We start from the raw sequence: 24901 nt of genomic DNA on the forward strand, positions 1-24901 counted from the left end.
CCCCCCAAGCACCAAGAAGACAGAGCATCACTTGCCCCAGAGCCCCTATCTATACCTTGTGGCTAATAGCCACTGATGGACCTCTGCTCCATATGCTTATCTAATTCCCTTTTGAAGCCGTCCATGCTTGTAGCCGCCACCACTTCCTGTGGCAGTGAATTCCATGTGTTAATCACTCTTTGGGTGAAGAAGTACTTCCTTTTATCCGTTCTAACCCGACCGCTCTGCAGTTTCATGGAGTGCCCACGAGTTCTTGTATTGTGAGAAAGGGAGAAAAGTACCTCTTTCTTTACCTGCTCTTTCCCATGCATAATCTTATAAACCTCGATCATGTCACCCCTCAGTCGTCTTTTCTCCAAGCTAAAGAGCCCTAAGTGCTTTAACCTTTCCTCATAGGGAAAGTGTTCCAACCCTTTTATCTTTTGAGTTGCCCTTTTCTGCACTTTTTCCAAAGCTATAATATCCTTTTTAAGGTGTGGTGACCAGAATTGCACACAGTATTCCAAATGAGGTCTCACCATTGATTTATATAGGGGCATTATTATATTGGCTGATCTGTTTTCAATACCCTTCCTAATAATCCCCAGCATAGCATTTGCCTTCTTTATTGCAGTCACACACTGTCTCGACATTTTCAGTGAGTTATCTACTACAACTCCAAGATCTCTCTCTTGATCAGTCTCTGCCAGTTCAGACCCCATCAATGTGTATTTATATTTAGGATTTTTGGCTCCAATGTGCATCACCTTGCACTTGGCCACATTGAACCCCATTTGCCATGTTGATGCCCACCTTGACAGATCCCTTTGGAGTGCCTCACAATCCTCCCTGGTTTTCACCACCCTGAACAACTTCGTATCATTCACAAATTTAGCCACTTCACTGCTTATTCCCAACTCCTAATCATTAATGAACAAGTTAAGAAGCAGTGGACCAAGTACTGATCCCTGCGGTACCCCACTGCTTACCACCCTCCACTGAAAAATTTGCCCATTTATACTGACTCTCTGTTTTCTATTAATTAGCCAGTTTTTGATCCATAAAAGGATCTTCCCTGTATATTCCCTGTTCAGATGAACACCCTCCCCCAATAAATCCAATGAAGCTGATGGGCAGTAGGTTCAGGACAGACAAAAGCAAATACTACTTTACACAAAGAGTTATTAAAACGTGGAATTTGCTGCCAGAGGATGTAGTGATGGCCACAGGCAGAGATTAAACAGATTCAGCAAGGATAGAGTTTTCGGCATTAAGCTGGTCTTGTTCTTTGTTCTTGCACCTTCAGTATGCAGAACAGACAGAAATCCATCAGGCGCAGCTCTCCCCAATGGTGTGTTCCCCTGTGGCATGAAAGCTGCACCTGTTGAATCCCTGTCTGCCCAGGAAGCCTTTAAAGGAAGGGAGAAGGGGAGGATCCTATTGAAAAAGTGGAACTACATAATCCCAGTAGTTGCAGTCTTGCGCTTCCCACCCCGCCTATGCTGAGGCACTAAAAGGGTTAAGCCGAAAGAGCAGCATGCCTGCTAGAGTAGCCCTCTTTCTCCTTGCCTTTGCATCGCTGAGCTGCGAGCAGGAGGGCTTGGGGAGGGGGAACTGCAAACGAGGGTGAGAGTCCACGCATCTCATTGGGCCGCTGAAGTGCTTAAAGTGTGAGATTGGCTCAGTGAGGTAGCACTAACATTAGAACCTTTTTTAAAAGGGCCAAGGAAGATTGCGCACACGGGGGGAAAGGGCAGGGGGGAAGCAGCACTGTTTGAAAATACCATAGAGCTTCAGGGACAGCTCCGTAACGGAAGGAAATTCACTGTGTGAAACCCCCTGTATCGCTTTACCTGTAACGGGGTCAATGACAGATAACATCCGGTTTAGAAAGGTAATGTGAAAAGGGCCTATGTGGCTGCATTCCTTTCCTTCTGTCTCAGTATCTCATAAAACAAAATCTCAATAACAACAGTTATCCTTAATTTCTCAAAAGTTTTTATGAACAGAACTGACTGCATGTGTCCCACATAACCACTTTCCAAAGTAACCTTGAGGAAATACTACTTTATTTTCCCCTGTACCTTTGCCTGTCCTAATACAATGGATGTCCTCTGAGCCGCTCAGATAAATAAAGTTGCATTGTGTATGAATATTGCTTAGGAAAATAGGCTAGATAAATCATCTATCTAGGACTTCTAGGTCATTTCAGGCACTATACCTTTTAGTCAGATATCACAAAGAAGGCTAAATTTCAGCCTGTAGTACATTTATAATGATCTGACCATTCATATTTTCTGTTGGTGTGCCTGGCTACTATTTAGGGTTGCCAATTTTTTTTTGGCCGGGAGCGGGGGGCTTCCGGCCGGCGTCCCCTCAAATGGCGTGTCCCCGCCCAGCGTGCGACGTCACTTCCGGGTGACGCGCACGCGGAGGTGGGGTTTCCCCCGGGCTCGATTTTCATCCCGTCGAAAATCGGGCCGTCAAAGCGGGGGATTCCCCGCCCCCCGGCCCAATTTGGGAACCCTACTACTATTCCATGTACTTTAAATTTAATATTCTGTTAGGTTAGATTAATTATTGTCAATCCCCCCCGGGGATCTCCTGGCTATTCCACACACAACACCATACGATAATTTCAGTTTTGCAATTATTGTCTACAGTTTTAAAAAAAGCAAAGCAAAACTGAAGACATCGTTTAAAAGGGTGTTTTTGTTTTGTTACTCAATGTTTTGTTTTGTTCTTATTCTTCTTGGTCCCTCAGTATAGAGAGATGACATTATCCATTTAGATTTTCATTCCAGTTAACCAGCAGTTCTCTATGCTACCTTAAAATACAAGAAGAGACATATCAATCGAAACCAAGTTCTATCATTTGACCAGACATTCCATAGCTACTCTTAGACTAACCCTTGGTAAGTTTCAGTCACCCTTGAATTACAGCCAGTAAAATTGCTTCATTCAGGATAAAGAACATATATCAAAAAGAGGTTGCAAAGTTAGAATTAATTATTGAGTTTTGAATGGGCACATGTTTTGTTCTGTGTCTCAAAGCTTAAGGGGAAATTATTTGTGGACCTCTCACTGAAGTCGGGGTGTGTGTGTTTGTTTACTTTGCTATATACCTGCTATGTATGTAAAGTGCCATCAAATCACAGCCAACTTATAGCAGCCCCTCACCTGGTTTTCAAGTCAAGAGGTGAACAGAGGTGGTTTACCACTGCCTGCCTCTGCATAGCAGCCTTGGTGTTCCTTGGTGGTCTCCCATCCAAATATTAACCAGGGCCAATGCTCCCTCTAAGCTGTGAAGTCTTGTGAGCAAAAATTCTACTTTGTGAGTTACTGGCGATAAAGTGGTGATCGAGTGATTTAGCTACTGCATAAATTAGTTTGCTCTGGAGCCCTCCTTCCTGAGCTAAGATAAAAATGTGTGAGCCGGAGGCTAAAATATTGTGAGCTCGTTCACACTAAGCTTAGAGGGAACACTGCCAACCCTGCATAGTTTCCAAGATCTGATGTGATCAAGCTAGCTTGGGCTATCCAAGTCAGAGCTAGATAAATCACACGTATATCTAGAACTGTTAGGTCATTTCAGGTACCATTCTTGCTATACTAAATAATATTCCATGGTCTCAAAGTCCTTGGTACTTGTGATAAGCATTTGTGGCCAACCTAGGGTTGCTATCCCCCAGGTGAGGCCTTGGGATCTCCTAGAATTACAGCTGTTCTCCAGAGACTACAGAGATCAGTTCCACTGGAGAAAATGGCTGGTTTGGAGGGTGGACTCCAGTGTTCCCTCTAAGCTGAGTTAGTGTGAGCTAGCTCACAGTTTTTTAGCCTCCAGTTCACAGATCTCTGTCTTCGCTCAAGAACGATGGCTCCAGAGCAAACTAATTTATGCAGCAGCCAACTCGCTCGCTCACAACTTTAATGCTAGTAGCTCACAAAGTAGAATTTTTGCTCACAAGACTCCACAGCTTAAAGGGAGCATTGGTGGACTCTGTGACATCATACCCTGCCAGTTTGGTGAAGTGACTAGGAGACTGGACTCTAATCTCAGAGAACCGGGTTTGATTTCCCCACTCCTCCACATGCAGCTGCTGGTGCGACCTTGGGTCAGTCAGAGGGTAAGGGTGGGGAGGCCCCCCCCCCCCCCCGGTGACTCCGAGGCAGGTGGGCCAGGGGGACCCTGGAAGGATCGGGAAGGCATTTAAATGCCTCCCTGGCCTGTCCAAGGGACAGCTTGCCTGAGCGCCCTGCAGCCACGGGGCGCCCAGGCAAGCCAAGGGAAAGCAGTTTAAACTGCCTCCCCTCCCCTCCTAGGGCTGGCCTCCCCTTCAAGAGGGGGCTTGCCCAAGCTCCCCACAGCCAAGGGGCGCCTGGGCAAGCCAAGGGAAGTCATGGGGGTATGGCCTAATATGCTGATCTACATTACCAGGGGTGTGTCCTAATATGCTAATGAGTTTCTGCTGTTGGGTGTTGCCTATTATGCTAATGAGTTCCTGCTGGGCTTTTTCTACAAAAAAAGCCCTGCTCACGAGCAATTTGCTCAAAGCTCTCTCAGCCCCACCTACCTCACAGGGTGTCTGTCGTGGGGAGGGGAAGGAGATCATAAGCCGCTCTGAGATTCCTTCAGGTAGTGGAAGGCGGGGTATAAATCCCATCTCTTCTTCTTCTGCTGCTCCTGCTGCTGAGGTTCCTCCTCTCCCCAGGCTCCACCCCTGAATTATCATGAATTTCTCAACCCAGAGCTACCAGCGCTATACCAACAGCATCCAGATCATCGGAAACTACCATGGAATTTGCAGGGTCACCTATCTGCTGCCTTCCCTTGTCACTTTAGGAACCTACAAAGGAGTTAGCTGTTAAGCAGAGACTGTGCTCTGGGCACTGCTGCAGAAGAGACTTGGAAGTTCCTGAATCTGGACACATGACAGTAATATTACCCCTTTGCTGCTGCCCAGTTCTGAAAGCAATCCAGAGTGCATGAACTAATTTTGAACACCTAGTATATTAATCTGTTTATTTTGGATTCATTCTAATATGAATTTGCATGTGCCTGTCCCAGGTGTTACAAATGTTAAGTATCATTGGCACTACGGGTACGTTAAGAATGTTGACGGGTATTCTAGTCCTGTTTTGAGCACCGGGGGAATTGTCTGTCTGATTATAGGGATACACCGAACGTTGCATTAGTCCTCAGCTCTAATGGAGTACAGAGTGCGTGTTTCATCAGCACTTCTGCCCCTTGCTAACTAATTTCTCCTGTTGGATAATTTTGTGCATCTTTCTGGTGGAAGAATGTAGAACTTGCAAAGGGCCTAGAATTAGGAAAGTGGGCTGTATCCCCCTTGCCAAGGCAAACAGCCAACACTTCCATCCTTTTAGATGCACATTCTTCTACACAGCATTTCTTTCAATAGGTGACACATCAGGGTGTCTAGCCCACTGACAGAAACCATCAGGCTGCTTAGCCAGGCAATTGGTTCAGTTCCCCCCCCCCAAAAAAAACCCACAACAGATTGGGGAACAATGGATGCAAAAAGGCAATAAAATAATATATGGATGTATATATAAAATAATATATGGAGAATATATGGCAATAAAATAATATATGGAAGCACTTTTTTGCAGTACAAATCAGATTTTGAGAAAATTCATCACAGCATTACATTTTAGATCCTTCCTTTCTGCCCCTATCTGGGCCACTAAGGTAGCTATCAGATTAGAAACATACATAATAAAAACATGTCTTAAAAACCATTAAAAACAAACAAAAACACATCATTAGAGCCGGTTTGGTGTAGTGCCAGCTTGATGTAGTGGTTAAGAGCAGCCAGCTCTAATCTGGAGAACCGGGGTTGATTCCCTACTCCTCAACATGAAGCCAGCTGGGTGACCTTTGGTCGGTCACAGTTCTCTCAGAACTGTCTCAGCCCCACCTACCTCACAGGGTGACTGTTGGAGGGAGAGGAAGGGAAGGGAATTGTAAGCCGCCCTGAAACTCCTTAGAGTAGAGAAAAATGAGGTATAAAACCCAACTCTTCTTCTTCTGTTAAAATCAAAGCTAAAATACAGACACATAAAAACAATTTTTTAAAGCACAGGAAGGAGGGATCTCTGAAGAAACCCCTGAGGAAACAAAAAAATATTTACCTACAGGCAGAAGATAGCGACAGAGGTAGACAGATGAGTCTCTGGTGAGAGATTTCTGGATTTTTAGTGCCGCAACTGAGAAGGCCCTCTCTGGGAGTGCGATCTCGTATTACAGAAGGAGAGGGAACCCAAAGCAGGGACTTGGAAGGTGATTGCAGCAGTGAGGTTTGTTCATAAGGGAGCAGACGATCCGTCCGGTATTCTGGTCCCAAGCCATATAGGTCTTTAAAATTCAAAACCATCACCTTGAATTGCGCTAGGAAACCGATTGGGCTCCTATGAGCCCCAGCTGGGGAGAAAAGCAGGACATAAATCAATAGATGTAAAAGCGGTGCAGTGTAGATGTGCCAGGACTGGGGTGATATGGTCCCGACAACTAAAAACTGTCAACATCCTGGCTGCAGCATTCTGCAGCAACTGAAGTTTCAGAAGAAACCTTGTGCAGCACTGGAACATTTAGCAGAGAGAGAAACACAAATACACCATGGAATGCAATAACGCGAATAACATTATTTTAGAATAAGTTGTATGCACACAAAATACGTTTCCATATATAGAGATCAGTTGGTGAAAAACACATCACTGGGCATGTTGAAAGGGAGGAATGTAAGTCGTCAGCTTACCAATCATACATGAGAATTGTCCTTACCCAGTCACTGCAGGAATGTGTGGTGCTGCTGCCTTCTTCACAGCCACTGAAAATACAACCACCAGCATAGAATTCTCAGCAAGTACGGTATCTAGGTGGGAAACTCCAGTTAATTCAATGTCTCCGTGGGAGCTTGGCTGAGACACAGACCCCAAAGCAACTCTGCACTCTCTTGCAGTGGTCACATCATGGGGCTTGCACCAAGTCATCCATTAAATACGGATGCTAGTATTTGTATGCTCTTAGAGATGATGTGTAACATAAATGTTTATATAAACCTAAATGAAAGTGTGAACATATTTGAAATCCTTGGGACATCCTGGCACTGGTGAAGTGACCTCTGCCTTAAGATGCAGGCTCATATACTGGTTTTTTTTCGATCAGACATTACATTATTTTTTTCTCCATTAGCCTTTTCTTCCTCTTCCAGGCAAAAGTGATGGAGCCATTGCCTGTGATGAAGTCTTTGGTTTCACAGACATAAAGCTATTAGTTACCTCTTGCAAGAATGAACTAGGGTGTCTTTTTTCCTGGTAATTTCATGTAACAGCTTCCTGTAGTCATACCCAGTAGGATTCTTTGGCTGATCTATTACAGAGGTCCATTATGTAACAAATCCTGTGGTGGTCTTGTTAAGCAAATGTCTCCTTTCAGTATTAATGTTAATTACTATTACCACAAATGGGGGAAAGGCTGCCAGCATCCTGATAGGACTGGTGTTTTTGAAAAACAACTTTAAAATGTTGTCCCCGCTGTGTTTGAAGCACAGTTGCATTTTGGTGAGTTTCACTCCTTGAAATGCCTCCAGTCAAAGAAACCTCATGAATGCTGTCGTAGCATTCTGTAGGCTGCCACCGCTCTGGTACAGGCTTCCTCAGAAGGGCCCAGGGCACCCACCTGACCCCTTATGTCCACTCATTCCCAGTAGGTTGTACTTGATATGTGACCACATGAGGTGTGAGAACCCAGGCAGAATAATAAACAGTTTTATTTAAGAGGTCTAGTAATAACTGGTTTTCAAATAATTGGTAGAATAATGAGAACAGTAAAGGTAGGTGAGCAAACAAAATAAAACACCCAAACATGTCTATCTAGACTGTTCCTTGCTGTCTCTTGGTGACTGGCTTCAAGCTGACTCACACCTTCCTAGATGAGGAAATCCCGCCTTCTGCAGCAGCCTCTCCTCAGCTCTGCTCCCTAGGAGTGAACCACCTCCCACTTTGGGTAAGGCCTTTTATCCCTTCTTCCCAGGCACCATCCCCTATTCCCCTACTGGTGCAAGTTTTCCCTCCAAATCCCCTGCTAACCAATCACAGGGTCCAAAGGAGGCCTGGGAAATGTAGGCCCAGTATTCACTCGAATACAGGCTTCCCCAGAGCTACTAGGCCTCACTACACAGGCCCAGGCTCATAACAGTTACCATTACTTGAAGAAGGTTACTTGATATCTCCACAGATGCAGATGTCACTTTCCTTCAGTGTTCGCTCACCACTTGTCATTGTGGGACACAATATATCAGATATTGCTTCATTTAAGCGGCATATTTCATGGACTTGTTCCAGACAAGTGAACTGGCCCTTTGACTAACAATGGATCTTACACATTAGCCCTTTTCAGTCATTATGTTTTACCACACATACGGGGAGAACATGCCTATGAACCCTGTACATGGGATCCTGACTTTTGAAACAAAGAGTTTCTTTGTGAACTCATTGCCGGTTGCCAATAACCTGTTACTGTGGATCTGTATCTCTGAGCCGTCCTGGACTATCTACCTGCACAAGATGGGATTTCTCTTCAAAATCCTTTGGTGCCGACCTGTACTGTTATGCAATGGACACTCTTGGACTATCTGATGCTGCACTTAACTCAGTAACTATGATTATTATTAATGTGCAGTAAGGGCAAATAGCCATAGGTTGTTATTATTTTTGTATCCTCTATTAGTCTCTTGATATGCTTTGCACTGAATAAAGATCATTCATTTTGGTAATTGTCTCTGATGCGGTAATTGAACTCCAGGGCTAAATCTTGTGTCTACACTGACCACCGAGCTACCACTGTGAGAGTAATATGTGCACCTCTGAGTTAGAGTTGCTGATGTGTTAAGTCCCAGATGCCAGCTAAGAGATTGAATCTCTGCTCTTAGACTGGGTGGGGACCCCTTGGAAGAGATTCTGGTGGCAAACTGTTGTGAATTCTAGAGAGAGTCACAGACTGTCTCGTGGATTTTGTTTTATGTGCTGAGATATAGGGTTCCCTCTCACCCCTGGACTGGGCTGAGTGGGTTTAATCCTGTACAGACCCCCAGTTTGTCCAAGAGGGACGACGCACACATCTTCAGCTTCAGGACACACAACAGACAAAACAGTGATTACGCACAACAGGAGGATCCTGTAGCATGCTTTCCCTGTGGTAAAACATAGCAATTGAAAAGGTTATTTGTTTGCAAACAAGTTCCCAGTCCCATGTTTCTTGAATGCTGGGATGAGGAAAGAGTTTGCAGGGAAGAGTGGCAGGTTGGCAGAGACAGGTTAAGCCCCCTCCTGCTACCTCTCCCCTGCAAATTCTTCTCTCCTGTCACCGCTTTGCACATTAACAACAAACAGAAGGTTAGGAGCCCTGTTTTTTACCACAGAAATCCTGCCTTATCCACAGCTGATCATAACATAGCGACGGATTCATTTCTTGCTCCTTTGTTGGACGTGCAAGCGGAGAAATAAGGAACAGTAGTTGTAAGACATCATTTATTTCGAGTTTTTTCCATTTTGGTCTGTATTTTTGCCCTGAGAAGGAATGATGGCTGTAGTCACCGGTTCTTAGTTCTGCTAGCTGAACTTTTCATTTTTATTTTAAGATAGATTTTCCCTCCCAGAACCTATCCCAGTCTACTGGGATATTTTCACCCTTCTGTTCCTCCCACTCTCTGTGAGATAGGTTAGTTCAAGAGAGGTTGACTGCTCTTAGATCACCAGTATGCTTCATGGCTGAGTGGGGATTTGAGACTTCAACACACACACACACACACACACACACACCGTCCTACTCCCAACTCTCTGACTGCTACACCACATTGGCTTTCAGTGATACTGTGTGATCCTTGGCAACTCCTATAAATATTTTATTTATGTATTTATTTATTTAAAACATTTATTAGCTGCCCTTCTACCTTGCAGCACTTGAGGCAGCTTGCAGTATAAATAAAATAACTAGGGCTGCCAAGCCGCGGCGGGGGATCCGTGCGTCTTCACAGGATCCCTGACGCGGGGGACAGTGATACGCGTTGCACTGCCGTTGCCAGGATGTGACACTACGCTTCGCTCTGGCAACGGGGCTGTTTGGAGTCCTGTTGCCAGAGCGACACGTAGCGTCACATCCTGGTGACGGCGGTGCAGTTTAAAATCTCAGTTAGAACAGTAAAAAAACTCCTAAATTAGTCAAGTGTAGTCCTAAATAAAACTGTTTTCAGCTGCCTCTAGGAGTTTGAAAGTAAGGGGGTCGGGTGCACCTGCCAGGGATGGTTGTTCCATAATTGCATGGCTGCCACCAAAAAGGCCCTCTCTTGTGTGTCCAGCAAGCAAGATTTTTTTGATTGGTGGGACAATTCAGAGGGCCTCTCCCTGTAATCTTAAGTCCTGGGCAGGAACATATGGGAGAACACGGTGCTTCATATACCATGGCCCCAAACCATGTAGTGCTTTAAAGAACAAAACCAGCATCTAGAACTGGGTTTGGGTATAATTTCTGTGATATCAGGGTCACATGCTCCCAATCTAGCCACGGCCTACCGTACTAGCTTCCAAACACTGTTACAAACATGTTCAAATTTTCAGAAGCCTCGGGGTGATTTAGGAGGTGAAGGGAAAAGGAAATAAGGTTTCTTAAAGGTAAAGGTAAAGGTTCCCTTGCTCGAAAGCCAGTTGAATCCGACTCTAGGGTTGCGGTGCTAATCTCCGTTTCAAAGCCGAAGAGCCAGCGCTGTCCGAAGACGTTTCCGTGGTCACGTGGCCGGCATGACTAAACACCAAGGCGCATGGAACGCTGTTACCTTCCCACTGAAGTGGTACCTATTTATCTACTTGCAATTTCTTGCTTTCAAACTGCTAGGTTGGTAGGAGCTGGAACTAGAGACGGGAGCTCACTCTGTCATGCGGCAACTCGGGTCTCGAACTGCTGAACTACTGACCTTCCACAGCCTGCAGTTCAGCGTCTTAACCACTTGAGCCACCGCAGCTCCTGTACTTTATACGACAGAACAGTAAAGTTCAATGACCGCGGTTTACTATGACCACTGAAGAAAGGGGAAGACGTTTCAAGAAAGCTGATATTTCTCTAACATGGATACAGAATATGCATTTGCCACACAAAAGATCCAAATCCAAAGTAAGCAGTATCATTACATCTGGGCAGCCAGTAATCCGAAAAAGGTAATGCAGTGGGGGGAAAGCAACAGGTTTAGGCATGCTTGAGCACCTCAATGTGCACAACAAAGCAGGGCACCAGCACTAGCAGAGCATTCCTTTCCTTTTAAGATATGGCTTTTTTGGCCACAGCCTTCAGCCTAATCATACATAGAAAAGGGGGGGAATAGGGCTGCCAAGTCCCCCCGGGGGGTGGGGAAACCCCCGCCCCAGAGGCCCGTTCCCCGCCGCCGGCAGATCGGGCCCCAGGGGGAACCCCGCCCCGACGTGCGCGACACCGGGAAGTGACGGTAGGATGCCAAGCATGCCGGGGGGGGGCAGGCCCACGACAATCGGAGGGAAAACTCTATGGTTTTCCCTCCGAGGGTCATGGCCCCGCCCCCAGCATGCCCGGCGTCCTAACGTCACTTCCTGGCTCCAGTCGCCGCCTGGGAGTCCCCCGCTGTGGCGACTGCAACGACTTGGCATCCCTAGGGGGGAATCTCACTCCAGTCACAAAAGTTTTTACATTTTAAGCTGGGTTGCTAAAAGTTAGGATGCCAGTGACCTGGTCCTTATCTTGTAAAAGAAAAGAAAGGCTCTGATTAATATTTGTGAGCTCTTTCTTCCCAAGTATCAAGGTAATTCATCTCTGTCCCTCCTCACTGAAATTGGGACATTCAATAACTAGGTGAGCCAAGGTACCCATCTTCCCCATATTGCAGAAACACCAGCGTCCTGAAAAGGGAATTCCCAAAAAGTGACCTTTCATTTCTGGGGTTAATATGGCATTCAATCTAGCAGCCAAAAAAAATTCTCCATATCAGGGAACCGTCATGGACTTCAAAAATGCTGGTAAGGTAGCTGGAGGCTCAAGTCCATTGTAGGCAAGGGAGCATACCCTTTTTGCTAGCTGATTTGTTTCTGAATTCTGGTATCAATAAGCTGTGTTTTGACCCTTTGGAATGCAGTTCTTGCTTCCCATGAAGAGTAGTAAAACTGGAGTAAAGCCTAGTTCCAATCTCTAATCAACCAGTCTTCCATTTACTGTGGAAGGGATCTTCTCCTAGTCTAAAAAGTTTTGATCTATAATTAAAAAAGAATCTTGATCCTGAGTCTAATGCATCCAGCCAAGCTACTGATGCTAATGAAGGAACTGCAAATTCTTGACCAATAGCTGTACTGGATAAACACTTTGGGAACCTGGTTATTTTTCTCAGGAATTTTAATCAGAAGGAATCAATAGTCTCAGATATACCCTCTACCCACACTCTGGTGCCATAAAGTATAATTTGATTAATTTTACCCACCAAAGCCCTTATAGCTGCTGCGTAATACTTCCCTCCTTCTGTGTGGGAAAAAAACACATGTCAAGGCATTTAAATAGGGTGCTATTTTATAAGAGATAGATTGGAACTGATTTTTTTCAAGATAGGTCTTGGCAGAACATCATTCCTAATATCTAAATGTTGTTATTTGTTCAGTGTTGTAATTTGCCGTCCTCCAGTCCTTTTTCTTCGGTTGCCATCCTCTTGCGAAGACAACCACTTTTGATTCCTCAGGATTTATAGTTAATCCTTCATCAGCACAGTAGAAGCTAAAACTAGCCAATGTGCGTTTCAGCCCTATCAGTGTGTGAAATAATAATGAAGTGTCATCAGCATAAATTAAAATTGAAAGATCTTGATCAATAAGGAAAGCAGAGTACTCCAAACATCATTTGGGGACAGGTTCTAGCTTTGGTTATAAGACTAGATGCTTAAATTAATGAAGTGTCATCAGCATAAATTAAAAGATCTTGATCAATAAGGAAAGCAGAGCTTTTAAAACAAAAGATTCCTTTTTCCTGGCTTGGAGAACTCAGGTGAGCTAACTGGTGTGCATCGTGACTGGCAGAAGGTGAAAGGTTCTGTGGTCCTGGGAATATTTCCAAATGAGAAAAGGAGGTGAAGTTTCAATGTGTGGACAGGCTGTGTTAGTTATCTGACGAAGCTGGGATTTTTGAAGGAGATTCTAACTGGCTAGTATTGGGTCAGTGTGTACAAGAGAACCTTTAAGTTGAGGATGCTTTTGAGTGTCAAGAATTTTGCTGGCATGAATGTTAATGCAGAAGTATGCTTTGTGTCTAAGTTACTGATTGATTACTGAGGTGGGAACACCTGTTCAGTGGTGTTGGGCTAGGCAAAGGCGGGCCCTTGTTTATCTCTGAGGCCACCTTTGTTTTATGGGAGTGTGTTAGCATGTGGGAGAGGCTGTGGCTTAGTGGTAGAGCATCTGCTTTGCATGCAGAAGTTCCCAGGTTCAATCCCCGGCATCTTCAGTTAAAAAGATTAGGCAATAGGTGATCTGAAAGTCCTCTGCCTGAGACTCTGGAGAACCACTGCTACCTTGAATAGATAGTCTGATTCAGTATATGGCGGCATCATGTGCAGTGTTCCCTCCAAGCTGAGTTAGCGTGAGCTAGCTCACAGTTTTTTATCCTCCGGCTCACAGATTTTTGCCTTCGCTCAGGAAGGAGGGCTCCAGAGCAGACTACTTTATGCAGTAGCCAAAGCGCTCGCTCACAACTTTAATGCCAGTAGCTCACAAAGTCTGGAGAACCACTGCTACCTTGAATAGATTCAGTATATGGCGGCATCATGTGCATGTATGTGGAGTTTCACACAGTCATGTCCCTTTTCTGTTGGTTCTTAACCTTTGTATTGTAGATACCCCAGAACTCATTTTCTAGGCCTCATGTAACTGGCAGATAAGAGCTATTCTCATTGTCAAAATGGAAGAGTGGCAACCAATGGAAACTTGATGGCACCATCTGCGGTAGAGCACTTGAGGTGTATACTTGTTGCAGAGCCAACCTTAGGAAACGCGTTGTAATATTTTGTACGGATTGGCTCAGGCTGTTGAAACAAGCCTACAAAGACCACAGTCTCACAGTGTGTGTTAGCAGTGGGTCAGATTACTAATTAGATTCTGCACAGGGGGGGGACCCAAGTCATATTTTAGGTGAATAAAGGATCCCCCCTGCTTCCAGCTCAAAGATTTCAAACTTCTCCAAGGGAAAGTGACCCTGCTTGACCCTGTAGAAAGTTTTGTGTGTCTTTGAGACACGTTACTGCATTTTAACTAAAGTGGATGCTTTAAAAATAGCTCCTGAGATGGCACCCAGAGGATGGAATAGTTTATTTTGCTCTAATATAGATCTGACATGGGCCTGCTGTTATTTCTGTACCATCTCTAATGATCTGCCTTCTCTCCAGAGAACAGTGACCCATTTCAGTACAGAATAATTAGCCTTTCAGAAACGATTGTGCTTCCATCAGATAGATATCAATGTGCCAGGTGACATTTTGTTGATGAGGCCTGGGGAGGGGGGAAATATTTGTTGTTCATGTTGTCTTGACTTGGATATTCCTGAGTGTCATCGATACACATGTCCAGTCTTTCTAAGCTTATGTCGTTATTGTTTTGATTTGCTGTTAATTTTATGCCTGCTGGGGGGTTTTCCTCCCAAATGACATCCATTTGGCAACTTATTGTTTTGGGAGTGGCCATGGTTTAGGAACCAAGCATGAATATTTTGGCATGATTTGCTTTTTCATTCAAACGCAAATGACAGCAACACTTCAAAAACACCTTTAGAACTGCTAGAACAGTAAAAATGGGTTGAAGGGAAAGGAAAAGATTGCTCTTAAAATATCTTCAGGAGAATGGATCTATGCAGAAAAAAGGCATTACGAGGAAAATGAAGCTCTTGACCTATTGCAAATGTAGAATGGTAGACAATATACATTCAGCTGAAATTGTCACAGTGCCACCACTGTTTTAAATGACATCTCACAGCTTTATCAGACTTGTACGTTTTAGTTTAGGAGGTCATTCACCATGGAGTTGCTTACCATTTCCACAATCACATACAGGATATGTACCATGGTACTGGTCTGTTCTCTGAGTATAAAGGAGGTGATAACGAGGATGATACATTATGCACGGTAAGTGAGTTCCTACAAGACAGAAATACCCTTGGTGATGGTTTTGTGTTCTCTTAGTGTTAAAAGTGAATTGCTACCATTCAATGAATTCTGGAAACTTGAGTCTGCATTATGAAAATTCAAAGGAGGGAAAACCTATAGAACAGTTATATTTTTAAAACCAATGCTTTAATATATTTGAAAGTGTGTCTGCTTCTTTGAGAATTTTTCCAATTATCGTCGGTAGGCATGCTTTCCCAATAAACGTTCTTCTAGTTTAACGTCATTGTATTTTACCAGTCATTTAGCTCAAGGCCTTCTGTTGTGTGCCTAAGATAAGGATTTTTGCAAGCTTTGCATTTTTTTTCCTTTGGAACATGTCAAGTTCATGCTGTATCATAAATGTCATGTTTTATTCAGTATTAATCCCAGCACATTTAAAAGTCATTTGTGTTTGGAGGTGATAAAACAGTTGTTCTTGCAATCTGTTGTGACAAACACTTACTTATTATGACAATTGCATACCACTGGACTCAAACTTTGTTCTATTACTTTTCAATATTTTGTGGTAATGTGTGTGTGTGTGTGTGTGTGTATGTCTATATTGTTTCTAATTTTACTGATGCAGGAGAACTTTTTTCTTCTTTGACATGTAGGATTTTTGAGTTAACGTTCAGACCTACTGTTCCTTGTTTTTATAAGCATATATATTTATCAATGTATATACAGTATGTATTTTGTACGTGGTTTCTCTGACTGTCAGCGTTGAGCCAGTCTTGCCAACAAAGAATATCAAGCATTTCCTGTTTCTCTACTTTCCTTGTTTTTTTTTTGTTTTGTTTTTTAAAAGAAAAACTTTTTTTAAAAGCCTCTTAATGGGAATCCTGGCACTGTCTGTCTTCTCTGTTCTGCAGAAATGTTGAAGGAGTTGAACCAGCAACGCAGAGCGAAAGAGTTTACAGACCTGAAAATTATTGTTGAAGGCAAAGAGTTTGAAGTCCACCAAAATGTTCTAGCTTCCTGCAGCTTGTATTTCAAGGACCTGATTAAAAGGTTTGCCTTCCTTCCAGCTGTGATCTGGTCTGTTCTTTTGTAGGGCGCATTTGTGTCGCTTTTTTTTCCTCCCCCTCTCTTTCAGGTTTAATGAAGATTTGACTCTCCTGTCACAGAGCCAGTAGCCATTCTTTCTACGTACTCTGAATGTATATCTTTTATTTTTAAAAAAGTGCAAACTCAGATTCCGTTTGCTGACACGTAACCCTGAACTGTGTACAATTCCTGATCCTCACTAGTTTGCACATGGATTTTGACTGAAGGATAAAGTTCCATCATGAAGCGTTTACACTCATAAATGACATTAATCACTAAACACAACTCATTAGAGTAGCTGTTAAAAAGGATGCTATGAACTCTCCCTTCAGGCTATGATAACCAGTAAACATATCACTGAAAGATGCCAGGAACTACCAAGAGCTGAGTTATGTAGCATACATCCAGTCCTTTAATTTCTGAAGTTTTGGCCACCTGATGTAAATATGGCTGTTGGAAGCCAAATGGTGAATCAAAATCAAGTACTAGCAGTGGACCTTTTCTTAAGAAAACGTTGAACTCGGATGTTTTAAAACAGGTTTGGGCAACCGAGATACTGTTACGTTTTAGAAAGCCCTGAATTCTATTTGTTTGATAAATCTTTTTTGGTTAAGCAGATAGAAGTCTTGTTTTGAGTCAGATACAGAGTATCTGTGTATATTTCCCAACAATCGTGTTTCCATCTTTGCATTTTGCTCCCTCCGTTTCTAGCCAATTGATTCTAAACATTGCATGATGATCTTTTCTTTTCCATTACATCAGAGATTTTTTTTTTAATTTCCATGGTTCATATTACCCACATAGAAATGCTAACTATTGTTGTATTAGTGTAGCAACATGGGAATGGGGAACACCCACAAGAATAATTTTCATATTTCTCTCAGTCATCAGCAAATTAATGAGGCTGTTGACTTTTATTTTTTTTATTTTTTGCCTTGCAGTATTTTTCTGACCAAACTCTGAACCTGGACTGTGCTTTAAAAAAAAAAAAAAGGGAATTACAAGACATTACGCTTGCTTTCAAATTGTGCATTTAAATGTTGCCAACTAACACAGTATCAGCTGTATTTTATTCCAGGATGGCATGTTTGCTGGTATCTCCTTTTCAGTGTGTTCCGTTTTCTTGCATAAAGCTTGTTTCCCCCCCCCCCCTAATTGTGGCGATGTGATGCTTCTGTCGTATAATTGCCCTGACTGCCTTATCAATTATTCATAAAAAAAGTTGGCCCAATCGCATGTTCCCCCCCTCTATAAATCTAATGATAGTGAGCTTTAGCCGCTCTCTGTCTCTGCTCTCCAGTCTGCTCATTATCACTTACTAGTTAAGGCTACATTATATGCCTCTTGCAGAGATGAGATATGTATTCTACAGGGAAAGCAAATCGTAGGATCCATTTATAGAAACCCAGTAATTGACTGGCCATGCAGTGTCATTGAATTTAGCTGCGAAGGCTTGCTAGTTAAATCACCAGATAAGTATGTTTCTGGAGAAAATCAGGGATTGCAATTATTTATTGCTGCTAGTTGTCAGATGGAGAGGAACTGTTAGTCGGATCGCTTCTATCATAATCGGTTTTTAGGGGGCGGTTAAGTCTAACTGGTCTTTTAGAGTGTTGCTGCAGAAATAGGACTTGTAGGGTTTAAGAACTTTGTTCATCTCTCCTTAAATGTAGCTTGCATAAACTCTTATAGACTTGTAGGGTTTAAGAACTTTGTTCATCTCTCCTTAAATGTAGCTTGCATAAACTCTTATAGACACTAAGGAAGTAGAAGAGGAGGAGAGAGCCCTAGGAATTTTATTTGTATTTTATTCACTTCATTTATACCTTACCTTTTCTCCCCAGTGGGTAACCAAAGCAGCTTGCTTTGTTCTCCTGTCCTCAGGCCCTCACAGAGATAAAGAGAGGCCCCTTGCCACTTACACTTTTGAGGCCCCCCACTGAAAACGGGAGGTCGGGAAGGCTAGTATTTCAGTGTCTGTAACTATAACCAAATTAAGAGTTAACATCAAAAGTGTAAATTTGAGCCCCCCCAGAATGTGAGGCCCAGGCCAAATGGCCCTGCTGCCCCCCCCCCCCCCCCCCCCGCCCCCGGCCGCCCCTCCCCCTTCCTCCTGTATGGTAGGTTAGCTTGAGAGTGTGTGACTGGCCCACAGTCACTCAACAAGCTTCCAGGGCAGTGGGAATTTGAATCTGGGTCTACCAGATCCTAGTTCGACTCTCTAACTACCACCTCACAGGGATAGTGCACTTTATTATACAAGTTTATTATATTATACAGTGGCATCTATATTCAGAGAAAGCAGGATTGGCCAGATAGAAAATATAATTTGCTTTTCACAGGGTCCATTTAATCCAGTACTTTCCCCTGCTATTTGAGGTTGTTTAATTGGAGATGCCAGAGGCTGAATATAGGACCTTTTTTTATTCTGCCATTGAGCTAGGCCCACTAAACTCACTGTATGTATGTGTCAATCCATATGGTTGGAGAGGTACTTTTCATTTTTTTCTAGTTACCTACAAATAAGCATATTTCAGTTTAAATATTTTCTGATCATGTGTATGTATGTATGTTTCATCTCGGGTAGACTAGCAGTTGAAGCCATAAACAGATCAGAGGGGTGATGTGGAGCCAATCAGGGCTATTTTTGGGCAGGAACGCACAGGAACGGAGTTCCGGCTGGCTTCAGAGTTGGCCACACCCACTACAGCCAAAACCTCTGTGTGTGCGTGACTAGAGAAGGAAGGCCTGGAGAGTGACCCCCCTGGTGACTCTGAGGTGGGTGGGCCGGGGGTGTGTGGAAGGATTGGGAAGGCATTTAAATGCTTCCCTGTGCCTTCCCTGGCCTGTCCAAGGGTCGGCTTGCCCCGGCTCCCTGCAGCCACGGAGCGCCCGGGCAAGCCAAGGGAAGGCATGGGGTGTGGTCTAATATGCTAATGAGCTGCAGTCAGGGTGTGGCCTAATGTGCTAATGATTTTCTGCTGTTGGGTGTGGCCTATTATACTAATGAGTTAATGCTGGGCTTTTTCTACAAAAAAAGCCCTGGAGCCAATAAATGCTGAATGGTAAAACCGTTTTAGCAGCCCTCTCCCTGTGGTTATTAGGATGAAATTGTACATTATATTATCAAGCATACGTTTCCAATCCCATTCTTTCTGGTAATGCAGAGAAGGAGACACTTTCTGAAGAGGAGCACTGAACAGGATAGGACCCACTTATCCCTTCCCTCCACTTTCTTGCTCAGTACAGGGTTGACACCAGTTAAGCTTGGTTCTGATCTTGGTGCCCAGCCCAGCTAGGACTGGGGAACAGAAACCAAAATGGCTGGCATGAGGGGAAGTAGTGGGGTGGGGGGTGGGAAATGAAGCACTACTTAATTCCACCCACTGTTTTCACCCTGGAAATGCCAGTCCATTCATTCTGTCCAGCTATCACAGCACGGAGAACCGAGTTCCCGTATTGTTTTAACAAGGCTGGATGGGCATTAGACTCAATCATTCATGAATTTAGACATTCTGAGATTGGTACCTCTAGATAAGCATCCGTTTTCCCATTAGGGCCAGATAGGCTGCTTCAGACCTGCTTCAGACCTCATTCGGTATTGAGCAATAAGAAATTTTAGAGTAGACTTTGATAAGGAGAGAAGGGGTACCCTTTCCTAGAACCATCAGGAATCTTTGTTTTTGCACTTTAGGATCAAGTCATGCAACCTGTTCTGGGCCTTGTTTTCAGTCCAAGTTGGCACTTTGCCACCAAATCAGTTTCAGTTTGTCAAAGGTACATAAAGCAGCTGAATGATCACTGAATGAACACCAACAGCCCACCTTGAATTTGTTTCAAAGTACTGAGGTTATTAGTTCGCCTCCTACCAATTCTACATGGATTGGTTGGGGAATGGATGTGGTAGAGGAGTATCAAATGACTTAGTAAACAAGACCCCGAATTGTGTCATGTAGATCAGGTTACACACAAGAATTCTAGCAAATGTATCCAGAATCCTAATGTGCCCTTCAAATTGTGGAATCCTAAGCCTTAGAAAATAACCTGAACTAATGTACATCCAGATTAAGTCTTCAAATGCTTGGGGTTTGGTTTGGTTTTGTGATGGTTTCTTTTGAAACTGTTGAGGGCTTTTCCTCATGCATTTGGCAGCTTTATTCAAGTTTCACATCCAACCCATGTCTTTAAGTGTCTACAATTTCATAGTAATGGAATGTCTATTTCCAAGTCTCTTCACATTTAGGTACTAGTATAGTATTTCAGTGGTAAGATAGAATGGAAAGAATCCTAATGTTGAGGCACATAAACATCTGGCCCTGAAATGCCAGCAGAAACTTGGTATTGGCTTGGACCTGATTAGGGCAGTGGTGGGGAACTACCAGTTTAGAAAGGGGAGGGGGGAAGGTAGTTTTCTTGACCTTGTGGTCTAATTGTGAGGTTGCGGGCTGTGTCTTCTATCTGTGCCATCTGTGAGAATAATTCACTCTGCCTTTGTGGGCCTTTTGGTTGTGGCCCCATTTAAGGGAACAATCTTCCCGTGAATGTTAAGAAAGTTCCCCACTTTGTTGATTTATAGGAAGTTTTGCAAAGCTGTATTCTTTGGCATTTGGAGGACACTCAGGCTGTGTAGGTGGTTGAGGCAGTTTAGGATTTACCTGGGTTAGATCCATTTTTTTTTCTGTTTTAAGGCTAATTGCTCCTTTTAGTTGTTTTTACTGTATTCTGTTTTAATTGCTCTGGTGGGGTATAAATATTTGACTACATAAGTAATGTATATATAAAGCACACATGCAAGCAGATTAGAAATGAATGAGTTTGAGTCCAAATGGTTTTTAGTGGGGGGGGGCAGGCGGGCTGTGTTCCTTGGCTTATTCATTTTATCTGTAAAAGCATGTGGTGTCTGTGCCTTGGGACATTTCTTCTTGATTGAGTTTCAGTGTGTGGGGAAAACAAAGACAGAAATAATTGCAAACCCTCTAATCCAAATTCTTTTGATTTCATAGTTGCCGATCTACCAAAAGCCCACTGACAGCAAAGACCCACAACTGTAAGGGGAAGAGAATTCACTGCGATGGGTGTTTTTATCATGCTGCTTATCAATAACATTGTAGCTTATCGGTAGGGCTCCCTTTAACTCTAAGATGAAGCCAGGTAGAATATTCATAATGGCGCTAGCAGAGACATGTGTGGTGATGCAGTCTCTGCCATTCGAAAAGAGCAGAGAGATTATATCCTCTGTTGTTCAGTTATGACCAGAGACACTCTCCCCATCCAGAGAAGTAACGTCAGTAGTCTCTGTTAAACCATTTATAAAATCCAGGAGATGATCTGGTGACTTGATGAAAAGAACATAGTGTACTATTCCATATAGCTTGAGGGGGAAAGAGATGCAAAGAATGCTTCAGATGTCTTCTACCAAATTCAGTGAGTTATTATTATGGAAAATATTCCCCTTCTCTTGCAGGTGGCTCCCTTCTGGAAGGGACTTGTACTCTGTATTGTTAACCAGTGGCACATATCCCACCTTAACATTTTAGCTGGCTGTTAGGTTTGACATTGTGCAGTAGCCAGACTCCTGGAAAACATGTTTTTGTAGAGTACAAATTCATGGGAATTTGGATAAAAGTGAGGTGGGAGTTCCAAACATAATTCGGTTTTTCCTGTGCAGGGCAAAGGGAAGGATTCCCCCCCCCCCCTTGGATCTGCCCTGCTATGTGTTGGCGGTATAGGACTGAACTTCATACAAATACTCAGATTTTTGTAGAAATTAAAAACTAGGATCCCAGTGCAATCCACCCTGGATCATCCATTCCTCCTTTCAGGGAAGTCTTCATCCATGCAAGAAATCAGTATGCATACCGAACTCCCTGCACGTCCAAAGTATGGCTGAATCAGGACACACCTTTATGTATCTAGTGATCTAGAGGATACATTCTGTTCAGATGCCTCTTTAGTAGCAACAACAATTTTTTCTGTCGCCTAGATGATGAAAACAATTGATCTAATATCTTCACAATAGAACCTTATGCCGAGATGCTGTCATGATTATTTTAATTACTTGCTTTGTACATCCAGTCAGTTAAACACAGAGCTTCTAATTGAGTAGAATAACATCTTAGTTGGTTGACATCCCTGGCAGCAATTACTAGATGTGTCAGATTGACACCGAATATTGACTCAGGAGTGACAGAGGGAACACTTTGACCTACTCGGCAGACAAAATCTGGCAAGTCAGAAGAGACAGGGTCATTCTGAAAACTCTTAGGCGCTACAAGTCAACCAGACATCTGTTTCAAGAGTACTATAGCTGTGGGTGTAGAATTGGTTCTTTCCCTTTCTGATAGAACTGCAAGTCTTAGCCAAGAAATGACAGACTGATCACTGTTCTTGCTTTTGTTTTGGCCAAACAGCTGTGAGCCACACTGCTGTCACACCACGTGATTTGTGCAACCTACCGGTATTTGCCTGCATCTCACAGCCTCTTCTGGCTATTTGGGGGGGGGGTTGATAGGTAAGGGCGAAGAAAAGTACTTACCTGAATAGACCCAGGTAGTCAGCCGTGTTGGTCTGGAGCAGTAGAACGAATGTGAGACACTTGCCTCCAAATGAATAGGAGACAGGAGCGACACAATACAGAGAAAAGGGACCCTATGAATGCTGGGAAGGATGAAGTTCCATATAAGGGGAGGAACATATAGACAAAGAGCAATAGCAAAAAATGTTCAAAGGCTGCTTTCTGATAGGACTTAAAATGTCTTCAGACACATGCTTTACTGAAGATAGTTCAGATTATCAGAGGTCCCATGGTTATAGTTGGTACATGGCTCACTCAGGGATTCCTTGCATGCCTCTCCTCATCTCTGCTCCTGTATGTTCAATTGTCTACAATATAATCTGAGGGGTTTTAACGTATTTCTATGCTAGGTTAGTAGGCTTGCCAACTATGGTGATTTTGCTTGCTCACACATAGGATTTTCCTTTTTTTTCTTCATCTTTCTTGCTGAGCAGCCCCTATGTCTATTTTCTTCTTCTTTGTTTGTCTATAGCTGCCCCACCCAGTTGCTTTAAAATATACAGACAGACAGACATATAAAATATACAGACAGACAGATAGATGCTGACCAGCCCAGGGAACTGAGGGAAGAGACAAAATCACCTTCTGAGACTCAGTTTTTGAAATGGCACACAAGAGACTTTTGAAAGTTCAAAATAAACGTAATGTTTTATTTAATTTAGAGGAGAAAAGGTCAGGTGGAATCAGGGGTAGGATGCATGAGGTGAACCAATAATAAAACCAAGGTAACTTTGTAATCACATTAACTCCATATAATTTGTTGCCAGCAAGTAAGTGTTTCTGCTGTTCAGAAAAGGTCTTTTAAAACTTTGAGGAGAGAGACTTTCTTTTCAGTTTCTACTTAAATACTCAAGCATAGGTTTCCGAGTTTCACCAACTCTTAAAGTCTAGAAGGCAGGAACATACAACGAACTTCCCAAAATCCTTCTATATACACAGATCAGGGATCACTCCTCTTTTAAGAGCTATCTCCCTTTTCACTGGGCAGAGATTACATCTCTTAACTAGAAGCAATTTCCCTTTTTGGCTTGAAAGGGGATCCTCTCTGATCCTCTCACTCCTTTTGCCTCCTTCCCAGTCCACAGTCATTACTTAACTGTCTCTTACTCAACTGTCCATTCCCAACTGTCATTTCTTAACTGACTCTCTCCATAGAATTTCATTTGAGTAGCCCATCACTCAAGAGTTTCTCAGACTCTGTTTGGCATTAACCCTTGATAGTCCATTACACCAACCTCCAGGTGGTGGCTGGGGATCTCCTGAGATTACCATTGCTTTCCAGATGACAGCAATCAGTTCACCTGGAGAAAATGGCTGCCTTGGAAGGTGGACTCTATGGCATTATACCCCTTCCCTCCTCAAACCCCACCCTTCTCAGGCTCCACCTCAAAAATGTCCAGGTATTTCCTATAGGTTATGGGCAGTTCTTTTTGGTGTATTTCAGTTTCTCATCTCTGTCTTCTTACATCTTTTCTACATTCTGAAGTTTTATCTTCTGTTCCTTGTTTTGGACATGTGTCGCTTTTGTTCTTCTCAGACTGCTGACTGCCTTGTCTTCACTGTGTTCCCTTCAAACATCTGCCTTTTTATTTATAAGTTCTTATATTCTCTTACCTTTCTACTCTTGTGTCCCTTTATGACTCCTTTGTGACATTTATGGTGTTATCTGTCTCCTTATGTGGAAAGTTCTCCTTCCCACCATTCATGTGGTCCCTTGTTCCAAGGTTGCTTCAAAATTCCCTCTTCTGCCTTTGCCTCTTCCCGCACCCTTATTGTCTGTCTTTTAGACTGGAAACCTGCAGGTAGATCTTTTGATGTTATACATTACTTAGATGCAGGGGTCCTTTCCTGCAGGAGCACACAGGAGCGGAGCTCCGGCATTAAAGAGCCCAGGGGGCGGGCACATGCAAGAAGCCCCACCCCCTGATCCCAGCAGCCCCGGGCCACGAGGAGCAAGAAGCTGCCCTCCTTTCCTTCTCTTCTTTCCCTCCTTAATTCCTTCTCTCCTTCTTTCTTTCCTTCTTTCCCTCCTTCTTTCCTTCTCTTTCTTTCCCTCCTTCCTTCTTTTCTGCACAGATCTGTGTTC

At 43.4% G+C, this 24901-nt stretch overlaps 1 protein-coding gene across 2 annotated transcripts in view; it reads left to right on the forward strand.

The window, feature by feature from the left end:
• Positions 1 to 24901, forward strand: part of KLHL29 (kelch like family member 29) — a 554920-nt gene that overhangs the window by 382047 nt on the left and 147972 nt on the right. For both annotated transcript variants that reach the window (XM_015407338.1, XM_015407337.1), the window contains exon 5: positions 16067 to 16205. In XM_015407338.1, coding sequence (XP_015262824.1) covers positions 16067 to 16205 — 139 coding nt within the window. The remainder of the gene's footprint in view (positions 1 to 16066; positions 16206 to 24901) is intronic.

This window comes from Gekko japonicus, unplaced genomic scaffold (genome assembly GCF_001447785.1).
Source record: "Gekko japonicus isolate JY-2015 unplaced genomic scaffold, Gekko_japonicus_V1.1 scaffold239, whole genome shotgun sequence".
In the NCBI taxonomy this organism is placed as follows: domain Eukaryota; kingdom Metazoa; phylum Chordata; class Lepidosauria; order Squamata; family Gekkonidae; genus Gekko; species Gekko japonicus.